The sequence below is a fragment of the Leucopleurus acutus genome, assembly GCF_964270905.1.
Source record: "Leucopleurus acutus genome assembly, chromosome: 12".
NCBI lineage: Eukaryota > Metazoa > Chordata > Mammalia > Artiodactyla > Delphinidae > Leucopleurus > Leucopleurus acutus.
Genome location: NC_139154.1, coordinates 20,333,350 through 20,346,621, shown reverse-complemented (window position 1 = coordinate 20,346,621; position 13,272 = coordinate 20,333,350). Strand labels below are relative to the sequence as shown.

The following is a 13,272-nucleotide window of genomic DNA, read 5'->3' as shown; positions in this document are numbered from 1 at the left end:
CAAACTCAATGCTTAAGAGCCAAGCTGTATCACCTCTAGCACATCACAAATGCTCCAAATGAAACAGAAAGAAGTTAATGGTAGTAACACAGCAAAGTCTCCTAGAATTAACTAACCTGCAGAAGTCTGCACAACAGGTTCGAAATCACGACACTAATTCTAGGACAGACATGTTGCTCTCTCCCCCTTTTTAAATCAAGTTCAGTCAGAACGACTGAACAGCTTCCTGGGGCCTGGGAGCAGTGTGGTCAGACAGAGCTCATCGACCAAGTCCATGGACACCTGAGCTTCTGAGTGCAAACCAAGTGCCCGAGTCTGCATGGAGGCAAGATTTCACAGGAACATAGATCAAAGTGGCACAGCATATGTTGAGAATCACGCCCTGTACGGGCTCCGCAGTGGAATGAAGTCTGCTGCCCTGTCACGGTGGACGCAGCCCCCGACCACACTCGGGCACAGCTCTCTCCCCCGGGAGTTATGTGCACCGCAGCTCTCAGGCCAATGCAGCAGCCACGCTTGCACCACCGCACTTCACTCTGATGGCAGCTGACAACAGAAAAACTAACCCATGGGACCAGTAGACGAGTGACAGAACTGACCAAGCTTATTTCGACCCTGCAACTAAAATTTCATGAGAAACCCTTCAAGGAAGACTATGACACAGAGTATGTTTTCATCAGCAGTGCTGGCTCTCACATGTAGAGAAACAAAGTCACTAACACAGATCGTTCGGACAGATCAAATGGGTCACAGCTGCTTGTTATTTTCCAAATTACGGCAAAAATAAAGGACAATAATCTGAAGGAACTTTGTGCCCTCTCTGATTCATACTTTTAAGAGTCAAACCAGCACTGAGTACTACATCACTCAACACAAGCATGAAGGAATAACGGTTCCCCTAAATATTCTGTCAATGTCAATTTGGCAAGAAGTGGTAAATGCTAAGAGGATTCTGGTTCAGAAAACATCTTGCTATATATTTTACTGACTGATTGAGATACTCGTTATCTATTAATGTGTGTGCTTATATCTATTTCCAAAGAAGAATGTAAGGTGACCTTTTACAGTAACTGAGACTGACATCTCAACAGCCTGAGACAAAAAATTACTTTAACCAGAAAAAATATTTTACCCTAAATGGCGGTAAATTGGAATCTTTTAGTTACTGCTTTGATAAGGCAGTATTTGTTTCCCCAAAATTATTGTCTATTTCTTCTAAATAGGATAAATACTAAGACTTCTTCCTACCAATTACACCTTTATTTTATTTGAGTTAATCATCCTGTTGCTACCTCTATAAAAGAATAAAAACAAATAATAATATAAATGCAAAGCTTACCTTGCCATTTTCCACTGTATAATTTACTCACATTACTAAAAAAAAAAAACACCCTCCATATTTCTTCTTTTATAGTTTTATGTGAACAAATAGTGAATAGCTTTACAGCTTACCTAAAATACAAGTGAGGAAAACATAGACACCTGCCATACTAATATCTGGCTTTTATTTTTTCCTTAAGGAAATACTGTTAATTTAAAAAGAGAGTTCCAAGAAATTTAAAAGGATTCCCAGCAATGATTGCTTCTGAGATCTATGAGATTTGAAACATAGTTATAAAAGGCTAAAACCAAACTATACGTTCCTACTTGTTCCTTTTAAAAACAATTCAGATGATGTGTCACATCAAGCAAGCTCATCAGGTTACCAGGGCCGCAGCCTTAGTCATCCTCGGAATCACTGGCCCTCCTGGCGGGGACGGAGCACAGCACGGACGAAAGCAGCACATCTTCTATGGGTTTCTTAGGGTTTTCCTCCAGGCTTGTCTTGACTGCTCCAGACTCAGACAATTTCCACTCCAACTCTACAGGATAAAGAAAAAGCAAATCACCTAAGACACAGTCTGCAAGGGGCCCTCAAGCCACAGTGTTTTTCTAAGCAGAAGCTACGATCATCAACATTTGATGACAATTTAATTTGAGGGCCATATTTATAAGGTGCCTGGAAGAAAGGGAAAAATCAGACCCTTAAGGAAAAAAATACCTGCAAACACTTTTCCAGAAGATGAGGTCAAATGGGATATTACATACATTTGAACCTCTATGATAACTAAAATAAAAAACAGAGACTAAATCTATCTTCTAACAGCTAGTTTCTCGGCTTGCACAATTTCCCAGGAAAGAAATCAGCATGAAACATGTAAAGGAAATACTTTTCACAGTCCTGCTGGCACTCTAATCATTAACTCTAAATTTGGTTAACAAAAGGAAATTCTTAAACCTCATGTCCAATATCTCAACCTATTAAGAGTCAAAGGCTCAATGTATGATGACATCCTAGGTCTGATACATTTGTTCCAAGTAATAATAATTTTTAAAAGTACCAGAAAATAAAGAATTAGTGACTAAAGGCTCAGCTCCTGTATTTTTTGCTCTTGTAATCAGTGAAACTCCACATGGGTGTGAGACCTTGTGAAGCACAATCAAGTGATGTATTTTTCCACTGCAGAAAAGACCCCAGGCAGGACTGAGGGACAGCTGAGAGATTCTACTACAAATAGCCTGGTTAAGTGATGCTCTACCAACTAGAAACTTCTGTTAAAATCTGAACACCAATTTTACTGAGTCGTGTTAATTCAAAGTGCTCCACCAGTATTTTCAGCTCTAGGTACCTTGGTTCAGTGTGATAAAAATTCAACAAATTTCTTAAAAATGATTTTTTTAAAGATTTCTGATTCTTAAGAATATATTTAAATTCACACATATGTATAAATGAATGTATTTAATGTTACTGTTCATTTATATGCAGTAATCACTATTTTATATGTTCACTAATCCTCAAATGAAATTTTCCTAGAAATAAAAACTATAATTATTATTGTATACCTATCTCTCTTCCCTCATGGTGTGCGAAAAGACCAAAATAAGAAGCAAACCCATATTTAGTTTGAAACTCCATATGCCTCTGAACACTGGAATAATGCATAACTGATGTAACATATGTGTGTCTATGTATGTATATGTTTATACTTTTAGACACACATATGTAACATATGTGTGTCTATGTATGTATGTATATGTTTATACTTTTCCCGGTTGAATATCTTACATAAAGAGTTACATAAAGTAGAATATAAAGTCATATTTTAACACACATTTCTAAAGACTACTAACTAAAGCACAGTTGGACATACTATTTCACTAAACAGATAAAGAATTCGACTTATCAAGAAACCTGCAGGCCTCAGCTTCTCTCTCTCATGTTATGTGTGCATATGTATTTTAACACCTCCTGTGTAACAGGCAGGAAAAAAAAAACATATCCTTCAGGAGTTAAGAGGGAGAATAAACTTTTTTTTTTTTTTTTTTGGTGGTACGCAGGCTTCTCACTGTTGTGGCCTCTCCCGTTGCGGAGCACAGGCTCCGGACGCGCAGGCTCAGCGGCCATGGCTCACGGGCCCAGCTGCTCCGCAGCATGTGGGATCCTCCCGGACCGGGGCACGAACCCGTGTCCCCTGCATCGGCAGGCAGACTCTCAACCACTGCACCACCAGGGAAGCCCTAAACTTTTAATTTAAAAGCTACTATTCAACTGAGAAAAAATATCTATAGATTTATATATATGTACATTTGTACATATGCAGATACATATAAGCATGTGTCACTAATAACGTTCATGTGAATTAAACAAGAAATGAACGATGTGATCTTGAGCTACCAGTAAAAACGAACATATTCAACTGTAGGGACAAATAAAACACATCAGACATTAATATTAAATATTTTAAAGTGCATTGTGCCCTCTTTTAACTGAGAATTACTAGAGCCCAGTTGTAACTGCCCCCAATGACTTGTCTAAGATGACAGATTCAACGTGCTTCTTCCCTTTTTACAACCACTCACATGGGGGCAAAGGTGAATCTGACAAGTCATCCTAATGTGTGTCTAGGAAACAGGCACCCTCGTCAACAGAAGCACCTCCTCCCCATCTCCCACGCGCACCTCAAAGAGGCCCTTACCATCCATTGTCAGGTTCATGCCACCGAACACCAGAGGTCCAATAAATTGAGCCTTGATATCACCTTCAAGGTACACAAATATTGTGGGCAGATTCCTATCAGGATAGTTGGGTATGCAGGTGGTTGATATGGCTTTGATAAATTTGACATCAGGAAACTTCCTGGCAAGTCCAATAAAGTGCTGATTTATCAGGGCACACAGGGGAATCCTATAAAAAGAGAAACAGAAGCCAACTGTGATTCTGCATTTGTACATAATAAATCTCAACTACCCTTCTGCCCTACATAAAACCTCATAATGACTTCACAAGTGATTCTGCTACTCCAGCCAAGATGAACTAACATTTAGAAAAAACTTTCTAACATGTTTAGGCAAAGGGAGGAACTCAAAATCCAAAGCCCAACTTAATTTGACCGAAGAATAAGTTAGAAACACAGCTCCAATGTAAAAGGTAACTGTCTTGCTCTTCTATAGGCGAGAGCATTCAAGGCTTAAAATGTGTGATTCAGAAAGCATTTCCTGCTTCAAAGAAACTCCCTACACAAGCATTAGACTCCACAGGATGGGAATAAAATTGGAGGTGAGAAGCGCCGGGGGGCCACTGCCTCACTTGCCATGGACAATTCTCACAAAGGTTGCCCTCACCATCGACGAGAGTGATTCACTACGTGGAATTGTGAAATGCTTGAGCTTCTCCAGAGGGACAAGTGACTGAGGAATTCATTTACAATTGAAAAAATAAAAAAAAGAGTCTCCTCTGCTACACTGTAACAAAAGCATTCCTATTAGTCACATATTAATTTGAAAGTCTTAAGACAAAAATTAGGCTATAAGGTTTGGGCAAATCAGCAACAAAAACACGAGTTAAAAAAACAAAAAACAGGGCTTCCCTGGTGGCTCAGTGGTTGAGAATCCGCCTGCCAATGCAGGGGAGCCTGCGCATCTGGAGCCTGTGCTCCACAACGGGAGAGGCCACAACAGTGAGAGGTCCGCGTACCGCAAAAAAAAAACCCCAAAAAACAAAAAAACCTCCTGGGTGGATTAAGCCTGAGATGTTCAAGATATAAATTCAAATTAACATTTAAATACAGTCATGAGATCAGCTCACCCTTGTCTGTAAAGGTGCAAGATGACCCACAAGCCCTCACCGGCTTTGGTAACTTCTTGAACATAATCCTTTCCTGAGATTTCCAAAACTTCTCCAAATTTATTCTTCAGTTGGGTTGCTTTCCACTCCGCCAGTCTTTGCTGCCTGCACAACAGAAGGAAGAGAGAGACATCTTACAAACACACACACACACACACCACCCCTTTCACACGGCAACCTTTGTAAAGGTCCAGGTTTATTTATTGATTTGCCAGATTTATTAATGTTTCAAAGGACACACATTTTAGTGCCACACAAAAAGCCAAGCAGTCCCTCTGGGTGGCACTAACCTGTACATTGCAACTGCACGTTCGTCTTCCTCATTAAATTCGTCTTCATTATCCTCCAGTTCTTCCAAAGTCATGTCTTCATAAGTTTTCACTGGATGTCATTGAGTTGGCAAGAAACCAGAAATGTGAAAGATGAACAAACACATTTTGGTTTTCTTCGCTTCACTCTTTTCCTAAAGGAGTGCATGCAACACCAAAAGATCCCCAGCCCACCAAAACCCAAATAAAAAGTACTTAAGGTGTTACACTAGTAAATAAGAAGGGGAGGGTGTATTTAAAAGACAGCTGCCGGCCTGGCTCTCTTACCTCCACACAATAAGGATACAAACGGGAAGTTTCCCAAGTTTATAAAAGAGGAGAGCTGTATTTGCCTGAGCTAACCTGGCCGGATCTTCAAGCACAGACATTCACGGACAGGTGCATAACAGCTCTCATGCCTCTGAGGAGATGGAGGATACCCACTGAGGTCCTCCCCAGCACACCCTTCCTAGAGTGAAAGGGCTATCCCCTGGTCTTCTCTTGTGAGTGCTAGGCAGCTCTACCTTTTCTTTTAATCAACTGCTATAAAATCTGTATTTTGTTTTATTGCCATAAACACCCTTGCTTCTTGACATCACGTCAGGCCTTTGTCCCCAGACCCCCACCCCATCACTACCCGAAACTGCTCTTATCAAGGTCAATAATGACCTCTGTTTTCTCAACGGATGAGCACATCTGACCCAACCCATCACCACCTCCTCCCCAAAAGCCTATCTTCCTCTGGCCCCCTCTCTCCCTCCCTCTATGGCTGCCCCTCCCTCAGGCCCTTTGCTGACTGGACTCGTTTTCTTCCTTATTGATACTCACTCCCTTGGTTGACCGCATCTCACAGCTTTAAATACTAGCAACGTGCTGACAACTCCCGAAGTTATGCCTCCAGCCCGTACTTCTCTGGCTTGGGACAGCATCCCCAGCTGCTCTCTTACCATCTCTATTCGTCTAACAAAAATCTCAAAGTGACCATGTCACAAACAGAGCTCCTGATCTTACCTCCAAACCTGCTCCTCCCCGAGCCTTCCGCATCTCAGCTGGTGGTAACTCCATCCTTCTGGCCGCTGGAGTCCAGAGCCCTGCAGTCATCCTTGACTTACCTTCCCTCACACCATCATAGGATCCATAAGCAACTCCTGTCAGTCCTACCTTCACAACACACCCAGGTCTGGCCACTCCCACCCACCGCGCTGCTCCAAGCCAATGGTACCATTTGCCGAAGGTACCACTGCAGCCTTTTCCAGACTGGTCTCCCCCCTTCCTGCCTTGCCTCCCCACAGTCTGCACTCAGTAAGGCAACAACAGGACGGTGCTGTCAACACAGAGGACACGGCACTCCTCTGTTCAAACCTCCAGTGACATCCACCTCATTTGGCAGCAAAGCCAAGGTCCGTACTAGAAGCTACAAGGTCCTAAATGGTCCGAACCCTGGTTGCCTCTTTGAAGCTCCTACTACTGTCTCCCAGCCCTGCTGGCTCCCCGGCGGATTCTCCAACATGCTTTCCACTTCTCACTCACCTCCCTCAGGCCTACTCAACTGCCAGGGGGCCCTCTCCGACCCTTTCTGCGATTATACCCACCCCTCCTCCGACCCCTTCCTGTCTTATCTTCCTACATTTCACTCACGTATCATTTACTGTCTGTCTCTCCCGCTAGAATGTAAGCTCCAAGAGGACAGGGGGTTTTGTCCGACCCGTGCACAGCTAAGGCCCCACTGCCTAGGAACAACACCCAGCACACAGCAATCCTTCAGTAAACATTTGCAGGATAAACGCTTTGTAATAAATCCTTCTCTAAGTTAGCTCTAACATGTCAACAGGGGACAAAAGGCCTAGCCCCTGTGGTCAATGGTTCTCAAACTTTGGCGTAAATCAGAAACTCTTTGAAGCACTGGTTTAATATGCAGAGTCCTGGGCCTTACCCCCAGAGATTCTGTTCCAGTAGGTTCTGTGTGTTGTTGTGTGTGTGTGTTTTTCTTGGGGGGGGGGACAAGCACCCCAAGGGATTCCGATTCAGGTGATACGCTACATGTGAGAAAGCCCCTCTCCTAGACCCTGTACACTGCAAACATCTTATGCTTCCCCAAATCAAGCTATTTTAATATCCGTAATCAAACCACAAAGATAAAGTATACCCTCACGAGAATACAAACACTAAAAACTTTTGAGCAGATTTCCATGACATTATCCAAAGTGAATCACAGACCAGGAGAGTCAAGACTTGGAAATACTTTCCTCGGGGTTATCACGTGCTCATCCGAAACAGACGAGGAACTGTGGAAACGGAGGGGGCCTCTGAAGTCCCCCTAATTCTGTGGCCCAGCAAGCTGAAGCCAGAGACGCCCTGCGACCCGCCTGAGACCCCAGAGGCAGCATCCAGCTCAGCACTCCAAGCCCTGGCTCCCAGCTCTTGCTCAGAGGATCCTTCCACCAAAGCAGTGAGAGGCCTGGCGAGTTGTCTCCTGAGCAGACAGACGCGCAGTAACGAGCAGCGGCACGCTCACCAATGGACTGCTGAAGGACCCGCTGCTCCTCCTCTTCTGCCTGCTTCTCCACATCTTTCAAACTCTCCTTTGAGGGCAAGATGCCCTTTCTGCGTAAGATGTCATTCCACTCGGTGTCTGCATTGGGGTCCTAGAGCAGGTGGACCAAGGATACCATGAGTGCCAAGTCCACTGTGGAGGGCGCCATGGGTAAGGAGGGGTCAAATGGGAAAGTGGGGCTTCCCTGGTGGCGCAGTGGATGAGAGTCCCCCTGCCGATGCAGGGGATGCGGGTTCGTGCCCCGGTCCGGGAGGATCCCACATGCCGCGGAGCGGCTGGGCCCGTGAGCCATGGCCGCTGAGCCTGCGCGTCCGGAGACTGTGCTCCGCAACGGGAGAGGCCACAACAGTGAGAGGCCCGCGTACCGCAAAAGAAAGAAAAAAAAATGGGAAAGTGGTGGGAAGGGGAATTCACACCAAACTATTCTGTGGCCTATTTCTGAGAAAGTGTCAAAAGACCCACAACCCCTGTTCCAATCTTCCTGTCCTGGGGTAAAAATCGGGCTATGATGTGCAGATCGGCATCAGTGCTAACAGCAAGGCTCTGACCTGGCTTCTGGTATTTTCATTCATGACTTGGAGGGATTCGCTCGGCAGGTATTTATTAAATACCTACTATATGTAAATTATTGTACTAGATGGTAGGGAAGCACGGTGAACGCCAAAGTCATCTACTTTACAGGTGAGAGGAAGAGATAGGCAATGAATAATTAAATATACAAAGAGATATATTACAAATTATGGCAAATGCAATGACCAACAGGCTGCTGAGCTAGAGAGTTCCAGGGGGCCTGCATTCCACAGGATGGCCAAGGACGTTCTTTCAGAAGAGGTGACGTTTAACCATGACTGGAGGGTGAGACGAAACCACAAAGAGGAGTGAAAACTTAGGAAATTACTTTCCAGGCAGAGGGACCAGCCTGTGCAAAGGGCCTGAGTGCGGAGATCAAGCATCCTAAAGCCCTGAGTGGCTGCAGGAAAATCAGAGGGAAAAGAGCCTGATTGACTCTCTAACGCCCAAACCTGAGAGGAAGAGCTGAGATCCCGTGGAAGAGCTCACAGCGGCTGCTGCTTATTGAGTCCTAGGTGCTGGGACCCTGCGAAGCCCTTTACCTGTATCTACCTAGTTAATCCTCACAAGCCTGGGACAGCCACAGCGCCAGGCTGGAACACGTCAAATCCACCAGGATCAAATGTCAGAAGGATAAATGTCGAAGTGGGCTCTTAGCTCCAGAACCCAGCGGCCCAAACCCTGGTTTGGCACTGCTTGGCGGGAACACTGCTCACGGACCTGGTCTGGAATATGAAACCAGGGAGCTGTGGAAAGGGCACAGGGATAACCAGGCCTCAGCCCCAGCTCCTTGTCCCAGTCCTGCTGAAATATGTCAAAAGAAAAACTAGGGGCTTCCCTGGTGGCGCAGTGGTGGAGAGTCCGCCTGCCGGTGCAGCGGACACGGGTTCGTGCCCCGGTCCGGGAAGATCCCACATGCCGCGGAGCAGCTGGGCCCGTGAGCCATGGCCGCTGGGCCTGCGCGTCCGGAGCCTGTGCTCCGCAACGGGAGAGGCCACAGCAGTGAGAGGCCCGCGTACCGCAAAAAAAAAAAAAAAAAAAAAAAAAAACCTAACAGAATCCTTTCCACACAGGGTGGTCAGGAAGGAGGAGATGTTTTTAAGCCGAGACCTGAAGGACAGAGGATGCAAAGGAGGCCAGGGCGGCCCTGAGTTTCCTCTTCACCAGACGCGCTGGATTTGGAGATGATCGTCCTCTCCAGCCCCTAATCAAACCCATACTAACTCCATCTCCCTTTTGCCGCCGAGTCAGAGATGAGTCCCTCAGGATTCCTGACCCCAGCGAGATCCGGGAGGCAGCAGAACGACCTCTGGAGAAGGGTCCTTCAACAGTGACCAAACTGAGTTGTCAGAGATTTTCTCATAAAAGCATCCATTTCCACGGTGTCATTTTTTCCCACTTTTCCGTGGGTTTTAGTCAAATTCCATTAGCAAATTCCTGATACAATGAAAGAACAAAACTGGGGGATGTGGTTTTATCCATTTTAAGATGGAAAGTAACTGGGCTGCGGGACCCTCGGGCTGAGCTCTGGAAGCCAGGGAGGCCAGAGGGGGCGCACCTGTCAACCTGAACACCAACGTGGCGGGGAGGGTGTAATAACCCCTCACCCTGCTCTAGGTGGAGTCAGAACACGGGTTATGTTATGGGACACCCCACCCCCCAGGCGGGACCCTCCACTCGTGCAAGCCTCAGCTTCCATCCGCGAAGGGGTCCACAACGCACCTGCTCAGGTGCTCGCTAAGAGAGTTAACAAGTAGGAAGTAACTCTCAGTTAAGACCCGGAGAGACGGGAGACGAGCTCAAGCAGAGGCAGCCCCCAGGGCTGAGATTCCAGAGTGGGACACACGGCGTGGGGACGCCCAGCCCGCGGACCCGCGGCACCACGCCCGCCCGTCCGCACCGCGCCTGCGCCAGCCTAGCCTCGCGTGGCCTCCCCGTGCCTGCGGGGCCCGGCGCTTCCCATAGGTCTGGCAAGGACAGCCCGCCGCCGGCGCAGACCCAGCGGGACAAACGAACGGCCGCAGCCTCCAGACGTCGCGCCCCCCGGCTTGCTCACCTGCATTTTCTCACAACTCCCTCGAGCCCGGCCGGCGACGGCCTAACCACCCCTCAGCTCTCTTCCGCGCACGCGCGCAGCCGCCGCCCCATTCTTCTCCCAGCCCGGCCTTCGCCCCGCCCCCCGGGAGCGAGCTGGGCGGAGCCAGCGTAAAGCGAACTCTCTCCTCTGAGCCTGCGCCCGCTTCTCAAGAGACTGGCGCGAAAGCTGTGCGCGTGCGCGAGGCAGGACGCGCCTACAAGTGCGACTCTGAGCCAATCCCCGGGCGCTACCTAATTAGGGCAGGTCTTCGGCCTCCGAGCCCTGAGGTCGAGGTGCCGTCCGCTGCGGGACCGAGGGGCCTTCCGCCGCGGGCCGAAGGTGTCTGAGGTCTGTGCCCAAGAAGTTAGAATTAGAAACGCGTTTCAGTGATTCAGTGTTACAACTAAAAATGATGCAGGGTTACCTAAAACAGAAAGGTGACAGTCTCTTCACCTGGTTGAGCCTCAGGCGTTTTATATTTGCAGAAGTGCTTAGCCCTTTGCGGGGCACACTGGAGGTACCGAGTAGAACTCAGCAAACTGAATTGTAAGATACAGGGGCTGGGCCCCAGGCTTCTGTGTATGCAGCACTTGGAATTTGAGTTAAGAAAGCAATACTGCTCCCTGCACATCTGAGCTAGGTGGCCGCCTCCTGGCAGCTTAAGCAGACACAGGTAACACAGACCCACACATCTATGGGGTAGGCTAGGACGCTCAACTTTGGCTACATTAGAACCACCTGGGGGCCTTCCAAAAACTGCAGCTACCCTGGGGCTCCATCCCCAAATTAAATCTCTAGCAATGGGACCTGGAACTGATTATTTTCTTAAAGATCCTCAGGTGTTGCTAATATACACAACCATTGATATAAAGTGAATCAAATGACTTCTTGAAGGCAAGGAGCTTTGATTTAATCATTTATAAGGATTCTTAAGATTAGCTAACTCCTTCCCACAGAATTATAGGTCACTTAAAACATTTGGTTATTCATTTATTTGGCAGCAAACTGTGAATGAATTTTCCTGGTTTCACCAGAAAAGTCAGGACCCAGGCTAGTTTAGAGTGGGTTTGGCCCAGTGCTAAGCTTAGTGTCCTCCACAGCACTAGAGGGGGCGCTATTTTACCCTTTTCTCTTTCCAAGCCCTGTTACTTCCGGTGGCCAACACTCACCTCCACCCCCACCCCGTGATCCCTCTCTCCAGAGGAGATTAACAAGCCAAAGGCTCAAACTCTACTGCCTTCTCCTCTCTGAGAAAGGTGCCTCTCCCACTTTGGTCAAAGACTCTATCCTCCCGTGCTCCAGACTGCCGTCCCTCCCACCTCCCCAGAAACTTCTGTCCATCATTCCATCACTCTTAGCTCTGAAGAAAATAATTAAGGCTCAGGAGAAAAAATTGGAACTGTAAGAATGGAAAAAGAAAAGAATTGGAAAAAAAGATTTCTATCTGTGAGTGATATGATATGATAGCATACTTGGAAAACCCTGGGAGTATCAAGTCTTAAATTCATACTAACAATCTGAGAATTCGGTATAGGAGCAGGATAGTAAATTAACATACAAAAATCACCTTAGTCTGTATTTATAATAACAAACTAGAAGATAAAATGGACCCTAATTACAGTAACACCAGAAAAGAAAAATAAGCACCTACGAATAAACTCAAGAAGTACACAAAAACCTACGTGAGAAAATTATAAAACATTCCTGAAGATAACGAAAGTAGACTTGAATGAATGGAAAGAAATCCCTCATTTTTGGGTGGAATGACTCAACATCACAGAGATGTCAATTTTCTCCAAGTCAAAGTGTAAAATTTAACACAATCTCACTTTAAAAACCTAACAAATTACTTTCTGAGGGTAGACAGGTTGATTCTAAAGATTTTATGATAAACAATAAGAATGGGAGACTGAGGGGACAACTAGCCCAACTAGATATTAAAACAATGTGGTATTGATGCAGGAATAGACAAATAGATCAATGGAGCAGGAAGTTCAGAACAAGTCTGAAAATAGAGCCAAGTGCATACAAACATTACTGTTTGCTTCAGATGGCATCTCAGTCTGTTGGGGTAAGGGATGGGCTCTTTAATAAATGGTGTTGGGGCAATTGGATAGCCATTTGAAAATAGATAAAATTGGATATGTACTTCCCAGTGTATGTTAGATTAAAAATTAAAAGCGAAGAGTACTAGATTAAAACATGGGATGATTTCTTTATAACCTAAAAATGGAAAGAGGCTTTGATAACTATTACTCAAAATCCAGAAAATCAAATTTTAGAAAATGACAGATTTGACAGCACTATTTACATTAGTCAAGACGTGGAAGCAACCTAAATGTCCATTGACAGAGGAATGGATAAAGGAGATGTGGTACATATATACAATGGAATACTACTCAGCCATAAAAATGAATGACATAATGCCATTTGCAGCAACATGGATGGACCTAGAGATCATCATACTAAGTGAAGCAAATCAAACAGAGAAAGACAAATATCATATTATATCACTTATACGTGGAATATAAAGAAAATGACACAAATGAACTTATTTACGAAACAGACTCACAGACTTTGAAAACAAACTTATGATTAC

The 13,272-nt window shown here is 45.7% G+C and overlaps 1 protein-coding gene across 1 annotated transcript; it reads right to left on the bottom strand.

The window, feature by feature from the left end:
* Positions 1–470: 470 nt before the first annotated feature.
* Positions 471–10,719, bottom strand: PDCL3 (phosducin like 3). The gene is made up of 6 exons (XM_082851319.1): positions 10,653–10,719; positions 7,988–8,117; positions 5,455–5,545; positions 5,126–5,269; positions 4,017–4,225; positions 471–1,862 (listed from the first exon to the last, which is right to left on the bottom strand). Exons 1-6 carry the CDS (start codon positions 10,656–10,658, stop codon positions 1,720–1,722), a joined length of 723 nt encoding a protein of 240 aa, XP_082707445.1. The 5' UTR covers positions 10,659–10,719; the 3' UTR covers positions 471–1,719.
* Between the last annotated feature and the right edge of the window lie 2,553 nt (positions 10,720–13,272).

Excerpts from the sequence above, each read along its gene's own strand:
- PDCL3 (XM_082851319.1), bottom strand. Across the intron at positions 5,546-7,987 it reads GGTCCTTCAGCAGTCCATTG|TGAAAACTTATGAAGACATG; the intron begins GTGAGCGTGCCG and ends AATGACATCCAG. Across the intron at positions 1,863-4,016 it reads CATGAACCTGACAATGGATG|AGTTGGAGTGGAAATTGTCT; the intron begins GTAAGGGCCTCT and ends TTTATCCTGTAG.